Source organism: Phyllopteryx taeniolatus, chromosome 1 (genome assembly GCF_024500385.1).
Source record: "Phyllopteryx taeniolatus isolate TA_2022b chromosome 1, UOR_Ptae_1.2, whole genome shotgun sequence".
NCBI classification, from domain to species: Eukaryota; Metazoa; Chordata; class Actinopteri; order Syngnathiformes; family Syngnathidae; genus Phyllopteryx; species Phyllopteryx taeniolatus.
Window position 1 is genome coordinate 50028176 of NC_084502.1, and position 26016 is coordinate 50054191.

The 26016-nt window shown below is 45.9% G+C and overlaps 2 protein-coding genes across 4 annotated transcripts in view; one reads left to right on the plus strand and one right to left on the minus strand.

The window, feature by feature from the left end:
* Nucleotides 1–26016, plus strand: part of fignl2 (fidgetin like 2) — a 543953-nt gene that overhangs the window by 399713 nt on the left and 118224 nt on the right. The window lies entirely within an intron of this gene.
* The window catches only part of LOC133465088 (prostaglandin E synthase 3-like), a 54799-nt gene that overhangs the window by 25741 nt on the left and 3042 nt on the right, over nucleotides 1–26016 (minus strand). Inside the window, exons 5-6 of one of the 3 annotated variants that reach the window (XM_061747539.1) lie at nucleotides 25793–25917; nucleotides 25126–25153 (exon numbers count right to left, since the gene is read on the minus strand). The exons of the other annotated variants lie outside the window; for them this stretch is intronic. Of the exons in view, the coding sequence (XP_061603523.1) occupies nucleotides 25141–25153; nucleotides 25793–25917 (138 nt within the window). The 3' untranslated portion in view covers nucleotides 25126–25140. Of the gene's footprint in view, nucleotides 1–25125; nucleotides 25154–25792; nucleotides 25918–26016 lie in introns of those variants that run through there. 3 annotated transcript variants of the gene reach the window in all.

Consider the following 26016-nt stretch of genomic DNA (forward strand, 5'->3'; position numbering starts at 1 on the left):
TCTGTTTCCTCTCACATCCCAAAAACATGCATGGTAGGTTAATTGAAGACGCTAAATTAGGTGTGAATGTGAGTGTGAATGGTTGTTTGTTTCCATGTGCCCTGCGATTGGTTGGCCACCAGTTCAAGGCGTACCCAGCCAATCGCCCGAACATAGCTGGGATAGGCTCCAGCACACCCACAACCCTAGTGAGGATAAGCGGTAAAAGAAAATGAAAGGATGTATGTATGTGTGTGTGTGTGTATATATATATATATATATATATATATATATATATATATATATATATATATAAAACACGTAGCAGCTCTGCTCACTCGCAGTCCCTGTAGAGGTGCTTTTTAGTGTTAATTGCGTGAATTTGCTTACAGTAAATGTAGTTTCAATCATGTAAAGCACATTTAGTTACCTTGTGTATGAAATGCACTCTATCGATAAAGCTGCCAGTGCCTTGCCTTGAACTATCCCATGCTAGTAGACAATGTGAAGAGGTTAGCTCGCAGGCTAACACCCAGCTCACTGCTAATTTGCCATGTCAATCATATTTGTGGTTCCGGGGAGAGGTTTAACCACTTGAAACATGGTTGTTAATAATATTGGTAGGGAAATAGTCAGTGATAAAAGTGTTTGTGTGTGTGTGAGCGAGCGAGAGTAAAATTCTGTTTTATTGCAGGAAAGCACGCCCGTTGAGAGGATGGCTAGAGAATTGTGTGCGTGCGCGACAGCAAAGCATTCATGTCTAAACTGTACGGAATGAATGGCTGTTTAACTATTTTTGCGGCTACAGGAGTAGCAGGCAGTTGCATATGAACACACGAGAATGATGGAACCGAGAAAGCGCATCTTTCCCCACCCGTGTTGATGAGACGTTCAGCTCTTTCCTGGCACATCACACTAGTGACCTGCTAGCCAGTCGCTGTGTTGAGGATGAGCTACAACTACATCCTCAAGGAGCCAGTGATCAAAAGGAGGAAAGGGGACCCACTCCAGTGTTAGACGTGAAAACTCCTACTCTGTTTTATTTACTGTAAAAGTTTAGGAAACTATTTATTTAAATTTGCAGTTAACTTTATAAGAGATGCTTGCTGAACATGGGAACTCCCTGCACTTTTTTTTAACTAAAATAATAATATAATAAGATATGTAAAACAACATTTCAATTATATTGAAATTTTGGAAAACTATTTACTCTACAAAAGTTAAGGCAATGTTTTAATTGCCCCTCCTTGAGCCGTCACCTTATCGTGGTGGAGGGGTTTGTGTGTCTCAATGATCCTAGGATCATTGGGTCACCCATGACAAACAGGTCCTAGGTGAGGGACCAGAAAAAGCACGGCTCAAAGACCCCTCAAAGACCCCTTATGATGACGACAAACGATGGACTCAGTTTTCCCTTGCCCAGACGTGGGTCACCGGGGCCCCCCTCTGGAGCAGACCTGGAGGTGGCGAGTGCCTGGTGGCCGGGCCTGCACCCATGGGGCCCGGCCGGGCACAGCCCGAAAGGGTAACGTGGGTCCCCCTTCCCATAGGCCATAGGGGTCGAGTGCAGTGCGAACTGGGCAGTGGCCGAAGGCAGGGACCTTGGCGATCCGATCCCCAGCTACAGAAGCTGGCTCTAGGTACGGGATTACAAGGTTACAAAAAACATTCTGCGGCCCTTAAGGTTCTTAAGAGCACAGTGGCCTCTATAATCCTTAAATGGAAGACGTTTGGGACGACCAGAACCCTTACTAGAGCTGTCCGTCCGGGCAAACTGAGAAATCGGCGGAGAAGATCCTTGGTGAGAGAGGTCAAGAAGAACCCAAAGATCACTGTGGCTGACCTCCAGAGATGCAGTCAGGAGATGGGAGAAAGTTCTAGAAAGTCAACCATATCTGCAGCCCTCCACCAGTCGGGCTTTATGGCAGAGTGGCCCGACGGAAGCCTCTTCTCAGTGCAAGACATATGGAAGCCCACATTGAATTTTCTTTTAAAAAAAATAAAATTAAAAAAAAAAATTAAAAAAACACCTGAAGGACTCCAAGATGGTGAGAAATAAGATTCTGACAAACCTAATTGAGCATCTCAGGAGAGACCTGAAAATGGCTTTCCACCAACGTTCACCTGACAGAACTGGAGAGGATCTGGAAGGAGGAATGGCAGAGGATCCCCAAAATCCAGGTGTGATTTTTGCATCCCAAAAAGACTCATGGCTGTATTAGCTCAAAAGGGTGCTTCTACTAAATACTGAGAAAAGGGTCTGAATACATATGGCTGTGTGATATTTCAGTTTTTCTTTTTTAATAAAGCAGCAAAGATTTTAAAAAAAAAATGTCTGTCAATATGGGGTGCTGTATGTACATTTACGAGGAAAAAAATAACTTAAATTATTGCAGCAAATGGCTGCAATATAACAAAGAGTTAAAAATTTAAGGTCTGAATACTCAATTTGATATCACAATTTTTCCCCGAATGTCAACACTTGATGTGACTCAATATTTATTGTATTAAAGTTTCTAAATGTATAAAACCGAAACCAAATTGATTTACATTATACATTTAAAATTATAAACATAAAGGAATAAATTGCTTTACCCTACATGTATTTAAAAATATAATCTTAAAACTAGAGCTGCGCGCAGCTATAATTGGGCCCTCGCACCGTTGGGGTACTTGCAGTTTGAGGTCCTGGCAGGTTGGGGTATTGACACGATGAAGGGCTACAAATTGCCCCCGGGCGGTAGGATGGACACCACGCTTTAGGACATATGCAAAGTTATGGCCCATATTGAGTAAATGTGGGCCACACAAATATGGAGGCTGACCCGCAAATGGCCCCTTGGCCATAGGTTGAACACCACTGCTGTCGGAAGCGCAAAGCTGTGTAACAAGTTATAATATGAAAATGCCGGCCATACAAAAATGGGGGATGGCCCCCAGGCACTTGTCCAACTGCTGGTGGACAAGTGCAAAGCAAGCCTTCTCAAAGGTTACATTGAGATAATGCAGGTCACACAATAATGGGGGATGGCCCCCAAATGGCCCCCAGACCATAGGTTGACACCACTGCTGCAGGACAAGTGCAAAGCCTTTTCAAAAGTTACAAATTCTAGGTCACATTAATGGTGGAAATATTTTTAAATGATTTATATTGGTCAAAAATCACAAAAACCTGGCATTTGAACAGGGGTGTGTATACTTTTTATATCCACTGCAGCCTTGTTCCTCTTTTTGTAATCTGCCTGATGAGCCGGCAGTCTTGTGCTGCTTAACAGGTGGAAACATATATTTCTTGTAGTTGACTTTGCCTGAGTTTGTTATTTTACAAATATTGTATTTATGATGTTTGACTAAGTGATATTGTTCAGCAATATTTGAACTTGCACATATTTTATTGAGTTATTTTATTTTTGTTGACGTTCATGCTCAGATTTAAAAATAAATAAATCAGAAGTTAGCAGAGAAATTACTCAGTACTTATTTCACTGAATACGTTGCTACTGTTACTCACGTAATTGTTAGGAGGACTACTTTTTACTTTTATTTGAGTCAAAATTACCTCCAAATGTCTTTCACAGATCTTTCCAACCAAGTCATGTATGTTGAGTAAAACTATTAAACTTTGATAATGCATCATTGCCCAACAACCCTTTGAGATTTTCGGAAATATAGGTCACAGTCTTAGGTGTTTAAATTAAATCTAACATCACACAGTGCCTGTAAGTAAACACAGTAATACTCTTCAAAATGGAGAGTATTTCCTAAACAATTTAGAGAGAAGTGAACCAACCAGCTCTGCGTAGCATGATGAGAGGCTGTAAAATGAAAACCGCAAGAGTTCTTGACATTGTGGCTCGTTCTCCTCTTTTGGTCCCCAAAGTTTGTCCTCGTACTCTGCTATCCTTCTTGAACACATTTTCACAACACTTTCAACGAGCGGAAACAGAATGCACATTCATTCAAGAGCTGCTATCGACTACAACTCACGGCACTCCACACACAGACTTCCTGACTTGAGCATACGTTCAAGCTTAAATGCTCCTTTGATCTGTCGTCTGAAACGCTCCTTTGTCCTGTCCTCTTAAATCACAAGCTCAGAGCAACTCAACATCAAAGGACATCCATAATCTCAACGCTGCAATAATGGTTGGGAAACGACCTAGGTCAGGTTCTAGGTCAGTTTCTGTTGAGTTTAGTGTATCGGTCGTAATTACTATTTTGTAGAAGTCGGGGTAATACACGTACCTGCCACGTTTGGTAGGTGTGTGACGTATTACGAATAGCTCTTTGATTAACTGGATTAGCAAATTTCAAAAAAGGGCGAACCTTACGATTACGAAGTCGTAGGTCACTTCCTGTTGGGTTTAGGGTATGCGTGTCTTTGAGGTTTTTGTACGTCTGGGGTCGATACAGGTGTGAGCAGATTTTTGTAGCTCTAGGTGAAACGTAGAACGAATGAGACTGATGGAAGTTTAGGCATTTTCGGATTTGTGACGAAATGTGGAATGAGACGTTTGAAGGCCAGCCCCCGTCATATAGTTCGTCGGATTAAAATGCTTTTGATAACTTTTAATGTCCCAAGTCTTGAGATGATACACACCAAGTCTGAAGTGAATCGGATGAAAGCTGTAGGTGGAGTTCGCAAAAGTATAAACCCTGAAAAAATGCGAACATTTCGCACTTTTTTCCTTCAAAAGGTCATAGGTCACTTCCTGTTGGAGTTACGATACCGGCCGCACTGACTTTTTTGTGCGTCTGGGTGCCCTCTATATGCGTATCAATTTTCAGAGCCGTAGGTCATACAGATCACCGAGTTCGCCTTTGATGTACTTTTGGCATCGTTCTAGGTGGTGCTGTCGAGGCATTTTTAGGAAATCGCGCCTGAAAACGTGAAATTATAAAGTTTTTCACCAGGCCCGATGTCCAGGCCAAATTTTGTGAGTTTCTGTGCACATTTCGTACCTCAAAAATGGCTTAGTTTGTCATGACTAAAATAATAATAATAATAAGAAGAAGAATTTCTACAAAAACAACAGGGACCTCCTTGAGCCGTCTCCTTATCGTGGTGGAGGGGTTTGTGTGTCCCAATGATCCTAGGAGCTAAGTTGTCTGGGGCTTTATGTAACCCCTGGCAGGGTCACCCATGGCAAACAGGTCCGGGGTGAGGGACCAGACAAAGCACGGCTCCAAAAAAAACCTATGACAAATACAATTAATGGTTCAGGTTTCCCTTGCCCGGACACGGGTCACCGGGGCCCCCCCTCTGGAGCCAGGCCTGGAGGTGGGGCTCGAAGGCGAGCGCCTGGTGGGAGGGCCTACACCCATGGGGTCGGGCCGTGCACAGCCCGAAAGGGTAACGTGGGTCCCCCTTCCCATGGGCTCACCACCTGTGGGAGGGGCCATAGCGGTCGGGTGCAGTGCGAGCTGGGCGGTGGCCGAAGGGGGGGACCTTGGCGATCCGATCCCCGGCTACAGAAGCTGGTTCGAGGACATCTCTGGCAGGGAAGGAGCCCGAGCTGTTGTGTGAGGTCGAGAAGTTCCGACTAGATATAGTCGGACTCGCCTCCATGCACAGCTTGGGCTCTGGTACTAGTCCTCTCGAGAGGGGTTGGACTCTCTTCCACTCTGGAGTTGGGCAGTGATTGGGAGGAACGACCCCCCCGATCAGAACCCGAGCGGTGTTCAGTTATTGGACTTCTGTGCTCATCAAGGATTGTCCATATCGAACACCATGTTCAAGCATAAGGGTGTCCACACGTGCACTTGGCACCAGGACACCCTAGGTCGCAGTTCGACGATCGACTTTGTGGTCGTGTCATCGGACTTGCGGCCACATGTCTTGGACACTCGGGTAAAGAGAGGGGCGCAGCTGTCAACTGATCACCACCTGGTATTGTTAGGGTCTGGGAACGTCTGGCGGAATCCCCTGTCAGAAGGAGTTTCAACTCCCACCTCCGACAGAACTTTGCTCATGTTCCGGGTGAGGCGGGGGACATCGAGTCCGAGTGGACCATGTTCCGCGCCTCCATTGCTGAGGCGGCCGACCGGAGCTGTGGCCGTAAGGTGGTTGGTGCCTGTCGTGGCGGCAATCCCCGAACTCGTTGGTGGACACCAATGGTGAGGGATGCCGTCAAGCTGAAGAAGGAGTCTTATCGGGCCTTTTTGGCCTGTAGGACTCCTGAGGCAGCTGATGGGTACTGGCTGGCCAAGTGGAATGCAGCCTTGGTGGTCGCTGAAGCAAAAACTCGGGGATGGGAGGAGTTCGGTGAGGCCAAGGACAAAGACTTCCGGACGGCTTCGAGGAAATTCTGGTCCACCATCCGGTGTCTCAGGAGGGGGAAGCAGTGCACCAGCAACACTGTGTATAGTGGGGATGGGGCGCTGCTGACCTCGACTCGGGACGTTGTGAGCCGGTGGGGAGAATACTTCGAAGACTTCTTGGGTTGAGGTCACCGAGGTGGTTAAAGAGCTCCTCGGTGGCAAGGCCCCGGGGGTGGATGAGATTCGCCCGGAGTTCCTCAAGGCTCTGGATGTTGTAGGGCTGTCCTGGTTGACACGCCTCTGCAACATCGCGTGGACATCGGGGACAGTGCCTCTGGATTGGCAGACTGGGGTGGTGGTCCCCCTTTTTAAGAAGGGCGACCGGAGGGTGTGTTCCAACTACAGGGGGATCACACTCCTCAGCCTCCCTGGTAAGGTCTATGCAGGGGTGCTGGAGAGGAGGCTCCGTCGGGAAGCCGAATCTCAGATTCAGGAGGAGCAGTGTGGTTTTTGTCCTGGACGTGGAACAGTGGACCAGCGCTACACCCTTGGCAGGGTCCTCGAGGGTGCATGGGAGTTCGCCCAACCAGTCTACATGTGTTTTGTGGACTTGGAGAAGGCGTTTGACCGTGTTCCTCGGGTGGTCCTGTGGGGGGTGCTTCAGGAGTATGGGGTACCGAACCCCCTGATACGGGCTGTTCGGTCCCTGTACGACCGGAGTCATAGTTTGGTCCGCATATCCGGCAGTAAGTCGGACTCGTTTCCGGTAAGGGTTGGACTCCGCCAAGGTTGCCCTTTGTCACCGATTCTGTTCATAACTTTTATGGACAGAATTTCTTGGCGCAGCCGAGGCGTAGAGGGGGTCCGGTTTGGTGGCCTCAGTATTGCATCTTTGCTTTTTGCAGATGATGTGGTTCTGTTGGCTTCATCAAGCCGTGACCTCCAACTCTCACTGGAGCAGTTCGCAGCCGAGTGTGAAGCGGCTGGATGAGAATCAGCACCTCCAAATCTGAGACCATGGTGGAGGAGTTCAAGTATCTTGGGGTCTTGTTCATGAGTGAGGGAACAGGAGATCGACAGGCATATCGGTGCAGCGTCTGCAGTGATGCGGACTTTGTATCGATCTGTTGTGGTAAAGAAGGAGCTAAGCCGAAAGGCGAAGCTCTTGATTTACCGGTCGATCTACGTTCCTACCCTAACCTATGATCACGAGCTGTGGGTCGTGACTGAAAGAACAAGATCCCGGATACAAGCCGCTGAAATGAGTTTCTTCCGCAGGGTGTCCGGGCTCTCCCTTAGAGATAGGGTGAGAAGCTCGGTCATCCGGGAAGATCTCAGAGTAGAGCCGCTGCTCCTTCACATCGAGAGGAGCCAGATGAGGTGGCTGGGGCATCTGATTCGGATGCCTCCCGAACGCCTCCCTAGTGAGGTGTTCCGGGCACGTCCCACCGGGAGGAGACCCCGGGGATGACCCAGGACACGCTGGAGAGACTACATCCTTCGGCTGGCCTGGGAAAGCCTCGGGACCCCCCCGGAAGAGATGGATGAAGTGGCTGGGGAGAGGGAAGTCTGGGCGTCCCTGTTAAAGCTATTGCCCCCGCGACCCGACCTCGGATAAGCGGTAGAAAATGGCTGGATGGATGGATGGAACCTCGCAGATCTATCTGCTCGGGCCCTAATAATAATAGGAATAATTTCTACAAAAACAAACTGCTGGAAATCAAGAAGATACTAAGAAGAAAAGTGATGTCATGTGGAATGAATACAATGCTGTGATCTTTAACGAAAGTGAATAAAAAAATTAAATATGATAGAAATTACTGGCTGCTCGCTTACACAACACTGCATACACTTTTGTTTGATACATCCCATTACAGATGGACACCCAGATATCCTTATAAACATAATTGCATTACACTTAGTCGCACCGACACAACAAACGCACAACTTATCAACATTGGGTGTGTCGGGGAGTTCACTCCAGGCGCAACACGAAAACACAAGAGCTTCACCTGCCACTATGATTGCTCCGCGCTGTTGTTTTGTTTACGTTACAAAAGTCGCAGCTCTCTTTAATGTGATACAAGCATCGCACTTGATGACATCCTTCATCTTCAGGTGATTTTACACGTATATGCCTGTTTTTGTCGTAACATCTTTTATACATGTTTTGCAGACTGCGTTGTTTCCAAATGACAGACGTGTGCTTTTTTGGGACCATTTATGGCTCGCTAATTGCTAGCATCTACTAAATGCTGGCAGAAGTCTCGTGGCGAAAAGTACAGGAAAATAAAATCGATGATCCCCTTTTTCCAGAGAGCATTAATAAAATATCGATCTAATCAAGTTTTTCGACGTATCACCCAGCACTACCTCTAACTTGAACAATTGAAGAATGAGAAACCTTTTCAAGAGGGGAATTTAAAAAAACTGTGATAATGTGGTTGCACAAGTGTTCACACCCCTTTTAAAACTGGCCATGTTCACAATTAAAAAAAAATAAAAAAATCACATTCAAAGTTGTTAAATGGAAGTCAACACACACCTGTCACCATTCAGAGTACCTCTGATTAACCCCAAATAAAGTTTAGCTGTCTTAATAGGCTTTTCATTAAAAAAAACATTTGAGGCAGGTCCTACGTCACTTCCGAGGCAGCTGCTTCAAACGAGGGAGGTCCTACGTCACTTCCGAGGCAGGTCCTACGTCACTTCCGAGTTCGAGGTAGCTGCTAAAACGAGGAAAGTCCTACGACACTACCCACTGTGTGTTGAGGCAGCTATCGCAGATGCGTCGCCCCCATTCGACCTGCTGAAGCAGCTGCCGATGGCTTTTCTCGTACCACAGCATCGCATGTGTTTATAAAACGGCTTGTTTTTGTTTGTGGTCAATACGCAGTATGTTATATGTATAACTTGTTACTTTATTTTATCAATTGTGCATAAAGTGTCTAGAATTAAAGAGTACAGTACAGAAAAAATGAAAAAGTGGCAGGCTGATCATGGGCCCTACGTTGCTTTTGGGGTTTTGTTGATTTTGTGTGCAGATGAATTGTTACTGTTTGAGCTGCCACCAAGAGACGAGGCAGCTATTGCATCAGTTCCGAGCCTGGAGGCAGCTCTCCGAGGCATACAGGAAGTCCTCGAGTTACGACGTACTTGACCTACGACGTTTCGACTTTACGACTCCCGTGCGACGTCCGCCATTTTGTCCCCAGCACCATAGTGTTTCTCCTAAGCGAGTGCATAGTGCTTGTCTGTGTTTGTGCGCCGGGAGTATCTTTGCCTTTTTCGCCCTCCTTTTTTCACACTCTCAGCAGTAATGGTAAGTGCAGCCTCTTATTTTTTTATTATAGTTTCTTTATACGAAGGGTTAATCTTTCCTGCTACGGTCACCTGACCATGGTCGGGAGACGCCTTCTCCAGTGCCGAGGTTGTCCTCCTCGGAGTTCTCTCGTTGCACAGCTGAGCTGGGTGGTGGCAACAATAAAGGCACGAAGCACCGATTTGCTGCTTTAATGGCTTTATTAGCTCCTCTGCACATTCAACGTCAACGTGTCCTCCGCTAATCGCTACTCTTCCGCGGTCGCCGTCACTACACTTGCCACTGTACACACTCACACTTGTGCGCACTGCTTCCTCCTTCACAGTCCCGTCTCACCCACACATCGACGCACACGAGCACACACACTGAGCTTGCTGTAACAATCACGTGGGACAATACCCGTAACAGAAGTATTTGAAAGTAAATTTCGACTTTAACGGTGAAATCCGACTTACGCGGAAATTCGGGTTACGTAGCCAGCGTAGGAACGGAACTCGTTCATAAATCGAGGACTTCCTGTATTGGGAAGCAGCTCGGAGTCGGGCGTCGTGAGTGTTTATCAATGACTTGCTTTTGAAAGTGGTCAATAAAGTGTTGAATGTTGTACTCTCATTTCAATGTAAATGTTATTTCATTAAAGAGGTACTTGTGATCCTTGGCACGTTAATTATTTTGTGTTATTTTTTTTTATTTATTATAGAAAGGCAATGTCATGTGGTGGAATCTTCATGCTAGCAGGATATCATTAATATAGAATTATGACCATTAGCGTGTAGGGTTATGCATCGAGAATCGATAGGAACCAGTACTAATGTTCCGGTTCTCCCGGAACCGTTCAAATTTAAAAATGTCGGTTCCCAGTTTTGATGCCTACAGTCCGCCGACCCCGAAGAAGAAAGTGCAAAAACCAACGAAGAATAAACGGCAGCGGCGAACAAAAGTGTGTTTTAACTTCGTTAAAATAAATGACCAGTCACCTCAGTGCAACATTAAGATTATATTGTGCAAAAGAGGCTTTCACAATGTGTATACAGTGGGGCAAAAAAGTATTCAGTCAGCCACCAATTGTGAAAGTTCTCCCACTTAAAAATATGAGAGAGGCCTGTAATTTTCATCATAGGTATACCTCACCTATGAGAGAAAAAATTAGAAAAAAAGCTGTCAATATTTAAATTCAGTATTTTGTGATTCTGAACTGTTCAAAATGGGTATTTATGAAAAGTTGAAAGTTGTGACTCTTTAATAGAGCTGTCTGATAATGCTGTCTTGTGTACTAAATAATATTTTTAATTTTAGACATGCTGTTGAAACGGACACACCATTCAAGATGATGCCCAGCAACCCCCAGTCTCGTGCTGTTCTGCATACCTGCTCCGGCTGCCCCGCTGAGCCAGTCTGCGTACACAGGTCATCTAAAGAAAGCCTGGTCTACTTATCAAAGGAAAAGCACGGGAGATTTAATTTCGCACACGGATGCTAAATTAATTACCAGCCAGTCCGAAGGAGCTCATCAAAGTGAGACACAGACAACTGGTTTCTCACTCGGACGCTAAATTAATTAACTTTCCACCCTCAACCAACCTGAAGAGTCTCACAAACAAAGACTGATTTTTCCCGCTGTTTTCAGTGACATTTGTTCCTTCTGTCTGGGACAATGGATGGGACACTAGCGTCACCCACAGTGGTGGAAAGCTACTACAACTCCGGAGGAACTAATCACAATCTGCACCGAATTTGAATGATGTATGATATTTTAAGAACGTTACATGAACGTTCCCAGTGTTACCATCACAATAGCGCCACTAGTTATTGTATGTCTGATGTCAAATCTGTTTGTCAACTGAACCATTTCACCCCACACAACACAAATGCCACATTGCAAATATTACAGTGTTCTCAACAACAATTGAAACATTCGTTACATGGATTAAAGAGGATGTGCGACTGACAATGCAAAGCTGGAAAATGGTCTCGTTATCTTAAATCCAACAATTAATATTTTTATCCCACTGGTTTTAAACCACAAAATAATCCTAGGATGGAAAAGTAACATGAAGAGGGGGCCTATCTTCCCAGTTGGCCCCGGAGGGGCAGGGGGAAGGGGGGGAACCACCTCTTTTTGGGTGGGCATAAAGGCGGGAGCCCCCTTTGTTGAGTGCTGACGCTCGTTCGACCAACTTGCCGAAGACTGGCTCAGCAAGGAAATCCCACCTCGCACCACAAGGTTGCGAGGACAAATCGGCCCCTTCCCCGCCCCAGGGCATCCTGCCAGCGCTCCGAGCTTCCCTTTTGGGTGCCTGGGCAAACTCCGTTGGGAAGGAACCGGGCAGCGCGCGTCCACGCCGAACGTCTTGCGAACAGCCACATACGGGCTCCCTTTTTCCTTTTTCTTCTTCCTTTCCGGCAAATCCACCTGTTCCCTGTACGGATCGGGTTTGCCGAACACTCAGAGGCTTGACCCGCCTGCCACAAACGTGTTCAAGACACGTAAGTCCAACATTGCGGTCTACTAAAAGTACAAATTAGTGCATATTTGGGTTTAAATTAACGAGAACAGGAATCCCGAGCTATATGCATTCACTACACGCTCATTCTACAATCTCACATCACAAGTCAGTTTCCTTTGCCAATGTTCATCTGTACTTTGTTTGTTTTGTGTTTTTCTGTGTTCTTTCCCTGTCGATTCCCCATGTTAGATCATTAAATTTTCTATAAAAATTCACTACCTGTATCATTGTGTGTGTTTGGGTTCGACAACAGACCTCTGGTTATGGAGAACTATTTGGATATCCGTGTTTCGTGCGTGGCATGCTTTGAACCGTGGAAGACGGAAAACGTGACATCATCATGACGTCGCCCCATTGGTTCATTACTTCGTGGTTTTGAACCGTTGCACAGGTTTGTCCTCGAGTGGCCCCTCGCGGACGCGCATACCATTACGCAGCCCACGGTAAACCGGAAGCTGTTGCCTGGTATTGTCTATGTTTTTGTGTTTTTCGTTCGTCTTTGGAGACATTACGCAACTCACTTACAAAAGGCAAGACTTGCTAAACATCAGGGAGTCTACCCCGGACTTTCTTTCACCAACTTTCGCAAATCTGTTTATTTTTTTCCCCCCTGAGTTACTCACCGGGGGGGGGGGCTGCAGTCTATGGCCACAGAGGGAAGCGAGCTAACCTACCCAACAAAATGGACGAGCTTCATCGTCTGATAAAGACCAGTAAAGACTTCGGATGTTCCGCCGCCCTGTGCTTTACCGAGACGCAGCTTTGTGAGGCTGTCCCGACGGCACCGTTATGTTTACCGGCTTCCATCTTCACCGGGCAGATCGCGTCATGGAATTATCGGGGGAAATAAAAGGCGGCGGGATATGCTTCTATATCAATGAAAAATGGTGTACGGACATCACAGAGCTCAGCACACACTGCGGCCCGCATTTAGAGTCACTGTTTTTGAACTGTAAGCCATCCTACTCGCCGCGTGAGTTTGCATCTTTCATTCTCGCCGGTGTTTACATTCCGCCTCAAGCTAACACAAACGCCGCACTGCTAACGCTCGGTGAACAAGTCAACAAAATTGAAAAAAAACAACCAGACTGACCCCTCATTATTCTCGGGAACTTTAACAGAGCTAAACTCAAACACGAACTCCCTAAATACAAGCAGGCCATCGACTGTCCTACCAGGGAAAATAACATTTCAGACCACTGCTATACCTCGTGCAGCCCTGGCCTCGTCTGATTACTGCTTAATTCACTTAATATCAACATACAGGTAAGAACTTAAATGTGCGACCAATGAAGCAAAGACAGAACTTCAAAGCTGGCTTGACTGCACAGATTGGAGTGTCTGAAAATTCAGCTGGCAGCCTGGATGAACATACGGACACTGAAATTGCCGGTTAGTGTGAATGTGAGTGCGAATGGTTGTTTGTTTCTATATGCCCTGCGATTGGCTGGCGACCAGTTCAGGGTGTACCCCGCCTCCCGCCCGATGATAGCTGGGATAGGCTCCAGCAGCCCGTTACCCTAGTGAGGATAAGCGGTAAAGAAAATGGATGGATGGATGGATGTCACATCCTATATCAGTTTTTGTGAAGAGATGTGCGTACCAACAAAGTCATTTCGCACATTCAATAACAACAAACCGTGGTTCACTGCCAAACTTAAGCAACTTCACCAGGCTAAAGAGGATGCATATCGAAGTGGGGACAGGGCCCTGTAAAATCGCACTAGAAATCAGCTGACTAAAGAAATTAACATTGCAAAGAGAAACTACGCAGTAAAGTTACAAAAAAACGTTTAGCGCTAACAATTCTAAATCAGTTTGGCATGCATTACAATCACTAACCGATGATCCCCCCAAGCTGGGAACAATAGTAGACTAGCCGACGACCTGAACACCTTCTACTGCAGATTTGAAAAGGACACTTTCACATCCCACACCCACTCAGCCGCACTACCGACCACCATCGCACCACTGACTTTTGCATTGAGACGCATCTGACTTTTGCATGAGACGCATCTTCAAACAACAAAAGATTAACAAAGCGGCAGGCCTAGACCTTGTCTCCCCATCCTGCCTCAAAATCTGCGCGGACCAGCTCGTTCCAGTCTTCACACAGATCTTCAATAGATCTCTGGAACTGTGCGAAGTACCATCTTGTTTCAAACGCTCCACCATCATCCCAGTCCCCAAGAAACCTGCAATCTCGGGTCTGAATGACTATAGGACTGTCGCCTTGACATCTGTGGTCATGAAGTCCTTTGAACGCCTCATGCTGGACCACCTCAAGAGCGTGCAGGTCCCCTACTGGACTCCCTGCAGTTTGCCTACCGAGCAAACAGGTCTGCGGATGATGCAGTCAACATGGGACTGCACTTCATCCTATAACACCTCGACGGAGCGGGGACCTACGTGCGGATCCTGTTCGTGGACTTCAGCTCTGCGTTCAACACCATCATCCCCAAACTCCTCTCCTCCAAGCTTCTCCAGGTCAGCGTCTCGCCTGCCATATGCCAGTGTATTTACAGCTTCCTGACGGGCAGGACACAGGAGGTGAGGCTGGGGGAGGCCATCTCAACTACACGTACAATCAGCACCGGGGCGCCCCAAGGTTGTGTCCTCTCTCCGCTGCTCTTCTCTCTCTGCACAAACGACTGCACCTCAACGCACCCGTCTGTAAAACTCCTGAAGTTTTCAGACGACACCATCGTCATCTGCCTCATCAAAGACGGTGACGAGTCTGCGTAACGACAGGAAGTGGAGCGGCTGGAGCTGTGGTGCGGCCGACACAACCTGGAGCTGAACACGCTCAAGACTGTAGAGATGATTGTGGAGGCATCCTTCGCCACAGCTGCCCCTCACGCTCTCCAACTGCCTTGTGCCAACCGTTGAGACCTTCAAGTTCCTGGGAATTACAACGGACAATCAAAACTGCTGAAAAGATTGTCGGTACCCCCCTACCCACCCCTAAGAACTTGCACGCTGCCAGAACTAAGAGCATGCAAAATCCGACCCTCCACATCCTGGTCACCAGCTCTTCCAGCTCATTCCCTTAGGTAGAACGGGCGAACATCCATCCATCCATTTTCTGAGCCGCTTCTCCTCACTAGGGTCGCGGGCGTGCTGGAGCCTATCCCAGCTGTCATCGGGCAGGAGGCGGGGTACACCCTGAACTGGTTGCCAGCCAATCGCAGGGCACATAGGAACAAACAACCATTCGCACTCACAGTCATGCATACGGGCAATTTAGAGTTGTCAATTTACCTACCATACATGTTTTTGGGATGTGGGAGGAAACCGGAGTGCCCAGAGAAAACCCACGCAGGCACGGGGAGAACATGCAAACTCCACACAGGCGGGGCCGGGGATTGAACCCGGGTCCTCAGAACTGTGAGGCTGACGCTCTAACCAGTCTTCCACCGTGCCGCACGGGCGAACAATGAAAACTAAAACTAGCAGACATTCCAACAGCTTCTTCCCTCTTGCCATTAACTTCTTAAACAGTTAACTTACAATTTCATTGGAACATGCTGCCAATTTTCTGTTTGAGTTTGTTGTCACATTTCTGTCGGGCCAATTAAACATTACTCGTGCACTCACTGTAGAGGTCTCGCCATGCTGCACGATTTGCATATCTGTTGTTGACCAGTACTGGCCACACGTGCCTGAGTAGTATCTGCAACATTTGTTATCGCACTACTAGTCACTTTAAACTGCATACATTTCTTGAAGTCTCGGCGCCCTTTGCACAATGGTCATTGCACCGGACTATTGCTCTATTAGTCATTCAAACTGCTCTAATTGGTAGAGGACTCTGCATCCTTTTGCACAATTGTCAAAAAATAAAAAATAAATTATTCTGGCAGGGGGCGCCGTGCAACCTCCTCACAGGTGGTGGCCACACCAGTTGCAGTTTACCTTTTCGACTCACCCCCGACTCTCCCTCAACCCAGCGCCGGTCCTAGTGTGACTCTAAAAGACTTAGACAAAGTTGAGCCCAACATTCCGAGGTTCGAACCTAAGCCAAACGGGTCACACGACACAATCGCGTACCTTAGAGACCTCGAATTTCATCTTAAACGATTCCCTTCCGGTACTACTGACGACAGATTGTACCTTAAAGTTACGTCGAGAAGTAAGTAGCTTATAATTGAACGACAACCAGCTCATGTGCTGGCCGATTACCCGGCTCTCTGCAAGGCATTGTCTCAAGAATTTGATGATCCGGAGGCCGCAACCGGCTTATCTGCAGCCACAGTTTAACAGGGGAGACTTCAGACACCAGAAGCTTATTACTGCCGGTTTGCGTATAGCGTACTTCAGAAATTTAAATGAACCGAATATAGAAGAGGACAAAAATTTCAAAAAACTATTTGGCGAAAACCTACATCCAAACACCAGCCACCAGCTGGGCGTAGCACACTGGGGTTTTGCCCGGGCACACTGTCCAGTGCCCAACTGCTTGAACTGGCCGCAAAAGGTTTTGCAAAACAAAAACACCCTCCCTCTTAAGCACTCGGACGTCTTCTTCATAAACAAACCACCGCAGATGGAATTAGAGGGAGCTACGTGTAACACGCGTGCGACTGACACACAATATTCTGGCGATGTTAAACCTGACAATCAAAAGAAGTTGTTTAATCCAAACAACCAATCCTGGCAACCAATCTCGGCCCGCATACAACAGTGGTCCTCGTAACCAACAACGCCACTCCAATGATAAACCAAAATCTTTGGTTTATCATTGGAGTGGCGTTGCGTGTACCCTGTTTCCGCCAAACTTGCCGAAACAGGGAACACGCAACGACCAGCCTAAACCTGACTCGTCTTACCGCGACCCTAAAAACGACTAGTGACAAAGGGGAGAAGGGGTCCTGAACTAACAGCTCCCAAAGGGAACTTAGTGCCATGGCATAAGAATTACTTGCGGTGCTCCGCAGCCTGTCCAAAGACAAAAAGTGTGATCCACCAGGGGTTGAGCTTGTGACACGGGACCTTCCCTCGACCTTTTGAGCCCACTCGACCCTCTAATAAATAGTGAAGTTGCGCCCTTCGAAACACATTTTGTTGACTCTGTCCCTAATCAATGGACCGCATTTTCAGTCATGACGCTGAGCTTCAAAGTGACTTTTCTACATAGCTGGCCCGCTCCTTCAATGGCCGCTGAGTCATCTTGCTTCTCTCGTGACTTTCACACATGCAGGGCTTCAACAGCACATGACTTGTGGGTTCTCTCTCTTCTCAAAGACCTCTGACTTCCCGTGCACTTCCTCTCTGGACCTGGCAAAGTGCACCTCTGTGCCATTTTACCCACCCTGCCAACCTTTTTCTCCCTCAGGCAACGCCTCTTCTACTGCACCTGCAGCGACCACTGGTGATGAACGCCCCCTTCTGTGCTGGTTCCCAGGCTTCCTCCTCTATTCTGCGTTGTTCATGATGTCCAAGTTGCCTGCTTTTTGTTTCCTCCCTGCGCGCCGCACAAGCTTGACTTCGGTTTCTCCTTGGCTTTGCACCTGCTCGTTTGCATTATCGTGGGCTTTTGTTATTACGCCTCCGTGAAGCGCACTTCACAGCCAGTCGTGGGCTCACGTAGCGCAAGGGCGGGGTCACACGAGCATCCACCCACGATGCACCATGCACGAAACGGAGGATGGTCAACACACTGAGACCGGACCAGTCAAGCAGGTCCAACCTCTGTGACAGCATCCTTGCTACGCCAAGGACTGCACCAAGTCCACCAATACAGACGCCCGTCCAAGACACCAGTGAAACCGAACGCGCTGCTCTGCCACAAACCAAAAACATAACGACCGAAATAACATGTATCCGCAGCGCCTCCACTGGTGACGCTTGTAGCCCTAGTACCATCGAGACACAACCTCGGGAATTCCAGTCCGAAATCCCCACCCCATGACAAGGCATGGCTAACGAAGTAAACAATTCCTGGTCGCTAAGCAACATGCTAAGAGTAGCCATTTTAGTTCCTGACGCTTGCACTGCAACCCTAAAACAAAATATGCAATAACGGTTTAAGCTCACACACAGACTGCTAACAGGTTGATGAATGACAGGCTATGTGAAATTGCTCCCTCCATACACAACTTTGCAATGGGTAGAATTCCTCCATACTTTGAGCCCTCAGCTTAGTCGAAAGCATCCTCTCTAAAGCTAAAAAAAAGCAAGCCCCATTAGCCCTGTCCAAGCCCACTTGGCTTTTTCTCTCGGGAGTTCCACTGTCTTGTATGACAACCCTGAGTTACGAGAAATATCCTTCCTTATTACTCTCCCTATCGGCTCCCGCAACCTCTATCGCCTAAAAGACGTAATTAATGTTGGTATCTGGCAGGGCGACACTTACGTCCCTCCCTCCTTTTCTCTCAAATCCACCTGTTCCCCGTACGGACCGGACCGGCCAAACATTCGGGAGATCGACCAGCCTGCCTAAATTCTGTGCCATGCAACATAAGTCCAACTTGTGGTCAACTAAAAGTACAGATTAGTGCATATTTGGGTTTAAATTAACGAGAACAGGAAGCCCCAGCTATATGCATTGTCAACCCTTACTTACTCATTCCCAACCTCACATCACGTCTCCTTTGGCAATGTTCGTCTGTCATTTGTTTGCTTTTCCCCGCATTGTTTCCCTGTGGATCTCAAATTTTCTATAAAAATTCATTACCTGTATCATTTGTGTGTGTTTGGGTTCGACAACAGACCTCTGGTTATCGAGAACTCTTATCTAATTCCTGTAGCAACCTTCAGATTACGAGACATAGAGGTTTTTCGTCACTTTGTCCTGACGTTTTACACATCTAAAAAGGGACGTGGTGCCCCTTTAGGAGATAAACTAATTTGATTTTAACGCTGAAACTTAAAATCACACTGAACCGAAAGTGACGCAGGCGTCGCTTCCGGCTTATTCTTTTCCCCTAAATTAATTACGTATTTTCAAATCAATATATGCTACACCGTAACCGATTGAGCAATACCTACAATGCTGGTATCCCTTACAGTGCATGAGCATGGTTTACTTTCCCGAACATTGCTTGCAGTTACGAGGCAGCCATTATGACGACTGATAGCCCTTAACGGCCTTTAAACCTTGAAATTGTGAACTGGTACCAACATATAGCGGTTGCTGTAAATTCATAATGAATAGATGTATGGCTTCAGCCCCTCTAAAATTTTCTCAAGCCCCCCAATTAATTTTTTTTTTCATTGTTTATTTTTTTTTACCAAAATAAGTATTCACAAAGTCAATATAAGGGGCCCAGAATGTCAATTTATCTAATAAAATAATAATAATTTCTGCGATTGGCTAGCGACCAGTCCAGGGTGTACTCCACTCTCGCCCGCAGTCAGCTGGGATGGGCGCCAGTACGCCCGCGACCCCAGTGAGGATAAGCAGTACGGAGAATGGATGGATGGAATCATTATTCCCTTAAATATAATCATAAATCTGCCGGTTACTCTTCCCTTCATTGTGGATGAGCCCCGACAGGGACTATTGGGAGCCCCACTGTGTTATCGAACACGTTCCACTTATCAGACATGCAAACACCAAAGGCATGAAAAAGGTGACAAAAAAAAAAAACATTATGGTGGGGTCTAGGGGGATCCCAGACATGACACTGACCTGCACCCCTTTCCCAAACTCAAATCCCTTACAAGGTTTATTTACTGTTCTGCTGTCTTGGGAAGACTCTTTAATTGTTCTGTTTGTCATTGTATCACAACAGTGGGTACGGAAAGCATTCAGACCCCTTAAATTTATATATAGTTATATTGCAGACATTTACTAAAATCATTTGAGTTAATTTTTTTTCCTCATTAATGTACACACAGCACCTCATATTGACAAAAAAAAAACGGAATTGTTGAAATTTTTGCAGATTTATTAAAAAAGAAAAATTGAAATATCACACAGCCATAAGTATTCAGACCCTTTGCTGTGACATTCATATTTAACTCGGGTGTTGTCCGTTTCTTCTGATCATCCTTGAGATGGTTCTACATAGTTGTTCTGAAGCCACTCCTTCGTGATTTTAGCTTTGTGCTTAGGGTCATTGTCCTGTTGAAAGGTGAACCTTCGCCCCAGTTGAGGTCCTGAGCACTCCGGAGAAGGTTTTCATCCAGGATTTCCCTGGACTTGGCCGCATTCATCTTTCCTTCGATTGCAACAAGTCATACTGTCCCTGCAGCTGAAAAAAACACCCACAGCATGATGCTGCTACCACCATGCTTCACTGTTGGGACTGTATTGGACAGGTGATGAGCAGTGCCTGGTTTTCTCCACACATACCGCTTAGAATTAAGGACAAAAGGTTCTATCTTGGTCTCATCAGACCAGAGAATCTTATTTCTTACCATCTTGGGAGGACAGGCTTCCGTTGGGCCACTTTGCCATGAAGCCCTGACTGGTGGAGGGCTGCAGTGATGGTTGACTTTCTAGGACTTTCTCCCGTCTCCCGACTGCATCTCTGGAGCTCAGCCACAGTGATATTTGGGTTCTTCTTCACCTCTGCAATGGTCATGCTCTCGCCAGATGGCACCATCACCCCCAATTTCGGACTGGCACTGCATCCCTGTCTCCGCTCACCCGCCGAGACAGACGGTCACGGGGATGCCTGGTTTATCTCATAGGGACGCTAAATGAATTACCAGCCAGTCTGAAGGAGCTCATTAAAGCGGAAACCAGAGAATCCTGACTTCTCACCCGGACTTTAAATTAATTAAAAGTTACCCCACAAACTTGGGCTCCCAGTCATCAGACGACTGGGTGTGTACAGGGCTCAAGATACCGACCCCAAAAATTTTGAAAATCCACTGGTCCCGCATGCCAAGGTAAAAGTTCAAAGGACCATTCACCCAACTCGAGACCTCTGGGACAATTGATGGAGCCCAGCGACACCACTGGCGGTGGAGGGTTCTTGCCAACGGCGACACCACTAGGGACTAGCTTCACCTAATTTGAAAGTTGTGTGACATTTTAAGAACTTTGCATGAATGCTCACAGTGCCTACCACCACACCAATGTCATTAGTGATTGTATTTCACAGTTTGAATGTCTGCTGGTTAAATTAGTTTGCCAACCAAATATGCTTCTGTTTATCTCAAAAGGAACACAGAAATGTTATACAAACAAATCTGAATACTTTCCGTACCCACTTTATGTCACTAGAATTGATGAACAAATAATTCCAACTTAATAAATGATAATTGAAATAATAATAAGCGGCACGGTGACCGACTGGTTACCGCATCTGCCTCACAGTTCCGAGGACCGGGGTTCAAATCCCCCACCTGTGTGGAGTTTGCATGTTCTCCCCGTGCCTCCCACATCCCAAAAACATGCATGGTTGGTTGATTGAAGACTTTAAATTGCCCGTAGGTGTGAATGTGGGTGCGAATGAAACGCCAGCTGCCTCAAGGGTCGAAGGTGGAAGTGAAGCAATAGCTGCCTCGTCCGTTGGTGGACGCTCAAACAGTAACAATTCATCTGCACACAAAATCACTAAAATCTTTTCATCAATTTTAGAGGGACATAGATTTCTTGGTAATTCACTGCTGTACCATATTGTCTCCATTTGATGATATATGTCTCCACCATGTACCATGGTAGATTTAAAGCCAAGAAAAATTATTTTGTACCCTTCACTGATACCTTTGAACAAAGAGCTCCCTCTGATTCTGTGGAAGCTCTCTGTTGAACAGCTTTTGCTGTAAGATGTGACAACAAAAATGTCCGGAAAGGCATAACAGAACATCTGAACTTTATTTGGGGTTAAACATAAATGCTTTAAAAGCTGGCAGGTGTGTGCTGGCTGCAATTTAACCAGAGATTGAATGTGATTGGTTAATTCTTAAAACACAGCCACATCCCCAGTTATAAGAGGGTGTGTACACTTGTGTAACCGCAGTATGCCTTTTGTTTAGTTTTATCCTCACTAGGGTCACGGCCGTGCTGGAGCCTATCCCAGCTAACTCTGGGCGAGAGGCGGGGTACGACCTGAACTGGTCGCCAGCCAATTGCAGGGTATGTATAGACAAACAACCATTCACACTCACATTCACAAATACGGTCAATTTAGAGTCTTCAATCAACCTACCATGCATGTTTTTGGAACGTGGGAGAAAACTGGAGTAACCTGTGATAAGCCACGCAGGCACGGGAAGAACATGCAAACTTCACACAGGAGGCCGGATTTGAACTTGCATCCTCAGAACTGTGAGGTAGCTGTGCTAACCAGTCATCGACCGTGCCGCTGCGCAGGTAATAGGTCAATCACACTGACGGTGGAGAAAGTTTGGAAATGTATTATCCTGGTCTAATTTTTTTATGTCACAATAAACACATTTGAACAGGGGTGTGGTGACTATTTATATTAATTGTATAACCAGCAACAGCGTTTGAGAATCAACACAATCACCAATGTCCGGGTAAGTTAGCAACATGAGAGGCTATCTGTGTTTAGCAATCCCATACGCCAAATGCGTGGTTTGGCGTACACTATTTGGAAAAGTGTAATTTGGCGGCTTGGTTATAAATAAAGTGCTGCTTCCACCAGGAATAATAATAAAATCTTTATGGACTGTGGTGACTTCACGCAAGCGCCATTTAATTACAGTGTGGACAGTGAGGGGTGAACATCTCCTGTTGTGGAGTGAGTCTCAGAGTCTCCGAAAATCTCTCATAACCATTGATCATTTTACACTTAAGACTATGTGAGTTCCGGGATGCACATGTCATGGAAACAAGGAGTCCCAACCCAGGAACAATGAGTCCCTGCAACTCATCACGGAATACACATACAGTAATCCTCCGCTATATCACGGTTCTTGCTTTGAGGTCTCGCTATATTGCAGATTTTTATTACAGGTGTTACTCCATTTTTTTATACTGTTTGTACAATATTTATATGTACAATAACATGTTCTCTCTCAGAATACCATATGTGTTTAGCCCTGTCATGATAGCAAATTATTTAGGACAATATACAGTATTTTCCCAAAAAGTATCATGACAAACGATAGTATCGTTTGTTTTTTATGCCACTTGATATGATGATATTAGAGCATAATAATTCAAGTACATCTTTTTCAAAAACAATTCACTTAATTCTAATTCTAAGAATAATGAACATTGACATTGTAATGTAGAACAATAAATAAAAAATAGGCTTTACACGATCAGGATTTTTGGGGTCGATCACCAATCAGGAAGTTTAAAAAAACGATAACAGATTACCGATCCAATCACAAGATGGAGCACACACTTGTGTACTGTATAGTGAGTACTGTTCAAATTTATTCTCTAGCATTTTAGACAAAAGTTAAAACAATGACCTCTAGGCATTCAAGGATTGGCTACTGACATAACTTTAGTTTAAATCAACATTACAACATGACAGAAATAATGGGTGCAAACTTACTGTAATTAGATTACTTTGACAAATACTGTTATTGACATGCTTACTCTAACTTTCTCACTGTCCCGGCTATATGGTGTTGTCCAGAGTTTGGGTCGCTTTGGGTCGGTTTGGCTTTTCCTTTTTTTTTCCCCACGCTGCGTTGCTTGAACGTGGTTGTTTGTTTGTATGTGCCCTGCAATTGGCTGGCAACCAGTTCAGGGTGTACCCCGCCTCCTGCCCGATGATAGCTGGGATAGGCTCCAGCACGCCCGCGACCCTAGTGAGGAGAAGCGGCTCAGAAAATGGATGGATGGATAACATTGGATTAAAAAAAACAGACTGAGGCTCTGTTACCAAAAATTGCAATTCTACAAATTAAAATTTGGCACAGAGGTATAAACAGTCATTAATGCCTTAACAGGCAATATAGTGAAAATCAAGTTTCCCGTTGGTTAAGAATAAGTGCCAAGAAGCAATATTAATGACAACACACGCAGTGTCCCCATCCTGCCTCAAAGTCTGCACGGACCAGCTCGCTACACTCTTCACACAGATCTTCAATAGATAATAACTGTGTGAAGTACCATCCTGTTTCAAAAGCGCCACCTTTATTCCAGTCCCCAAGAAACCTGCAATCTCGGGTCTGAATGACAACAGGCCTGTCGCCCTGACATCTGTGGTCATGAAGTCCTTTGAAAGCCTTGTGCTGGACCACCTCAAGAATTACACAAACAGGTCTGTGGATGACGCAGTCAACATGGGACTGCACTTCATCCTAGAACAACTCGATGGCACGGGGACCTACGCGAGGATCCTCTTGGTGGACTTCAGCTATGAATTCAACACCATCATCCCGGAATTCCTCTCCTCCAAGCTTCTCCAGCTCAGTGTCTTGCCTGCCCTCTCCCAGTAGATTTACAGCTTCCTGACAGGCAGGACATAGCAGTTGAGGCTGGGGGACACCACCTCATCCACGTGCACCATCAGCACCGGGGCCCCCCCAAGTATGCGTCCACTCTCCGCTGATCTTCTCTCTCTACACGAACGACTACACCTCAACGCACTTTTTAAAAGTCTGCAGCCTTTCTTGAAACTCCGCTTCGTCAACATGTTCAGTAGCTACATCTCCTTACAATATTAACACTATACTGTATATAATGTGAGCATACGTGCGCCATGTTGATGCTTGTATTTGTATTGCTGGGGAAAGGGTTCCATTATTGCAAGCTGACAGGAAACAGGAGATGTCCCACCATGTTTTTTGTTCCTAACTGAAGAAATTGGGTGCGATGGTTTTGAAAATTTATTTTGTCACTTTTGAGGCTTTGAGGTTGTTGTCTTTGTCACGACTTCACACGAATTTGACATACCAGCTCATTGGCGTTGGTGGGATGGCTGTGTTCATCTGGCTTGAATCGAAAATGTTCCCACATCGTCGCAGTGGTGTTAGGCTTTGGATTCCATTAACTGTGCTAATACCAGTTCGCAGTCAGAAAACTTAGCTTCGTGTACCCAAGCACCCGCATTGTCAAACGCATGCATGCGCGCGCATGTACACACACACACACACACACACACACACACACACACACGGTTAATTAGACGGAGGGACACAGATTGATCGTACTTTTTGCGTCCTTGCTAATTTTGGTCCATCTGCACATCAAACAAGATCCCTGCAAAAAGCCACCATACAAATGGGAAACAAGAAATTAGGGGAAATGGGTCAAAGGCTCACTAATCCATCCATTCTTGAGCGTCCTATTCACAAACTTGTTGTGTTAGTGGAAAATAACATAAATGTGTTGAGATTTCCAAACAACATTAGTTTCAGAATTCTTCTTACCAGTTATTGTGTATTGTTTTAGAAATTACTAGATCTATTCAAAATGAGACGTGACCATAAATCATAGAGATTTGGTGTATTTATATATATATATATAAAATGTATTTATATCAATGTAATTAACCATGAGTTTAACCAGGATTTTGATTTATCTAACACCCCCCCAAAAATAAACCTTGGTTTATTTAAAATTTTCAATGATCAATTAATGCATTTTCATTCTTTTTCCCAAACCAAATGTCCACAAGCGAGATAGTTTCTCAAAACGAAATAACAAATAACCATCCTACATTTTAGGTGATTCCTCAATCACCTTCCCTTAGGCCCCAGGCCACCATCCCCGGTCTCCTGTAGATTTGTTCAAACAGTTCCAAACTGCTCATTACATCGCCAATAATATACATTTTATCACACTTGTCATTGCCCCGCCCTTCTCTCTTTTCTCTGGAAGTTGAATCAGCTCACTCACGGTGGCGGCACGCAGAGTCCACTTGGGACGACTGACAAAGTGACTCGAACCTCTCCTGACACCTCAGGAGGTGTGCGGGTGTGACGACATCTGATGTCACGTGGGCTCACGAGCACTCGCCGCATCTGTCACGGGACGGCAGGGAGCGAGAGTTTCTTCAACAGGCAAGTTTTAAAAAAAATAATAATAATAATTTAAAAAAAGACGCTCTCCCTAAGTCTCAA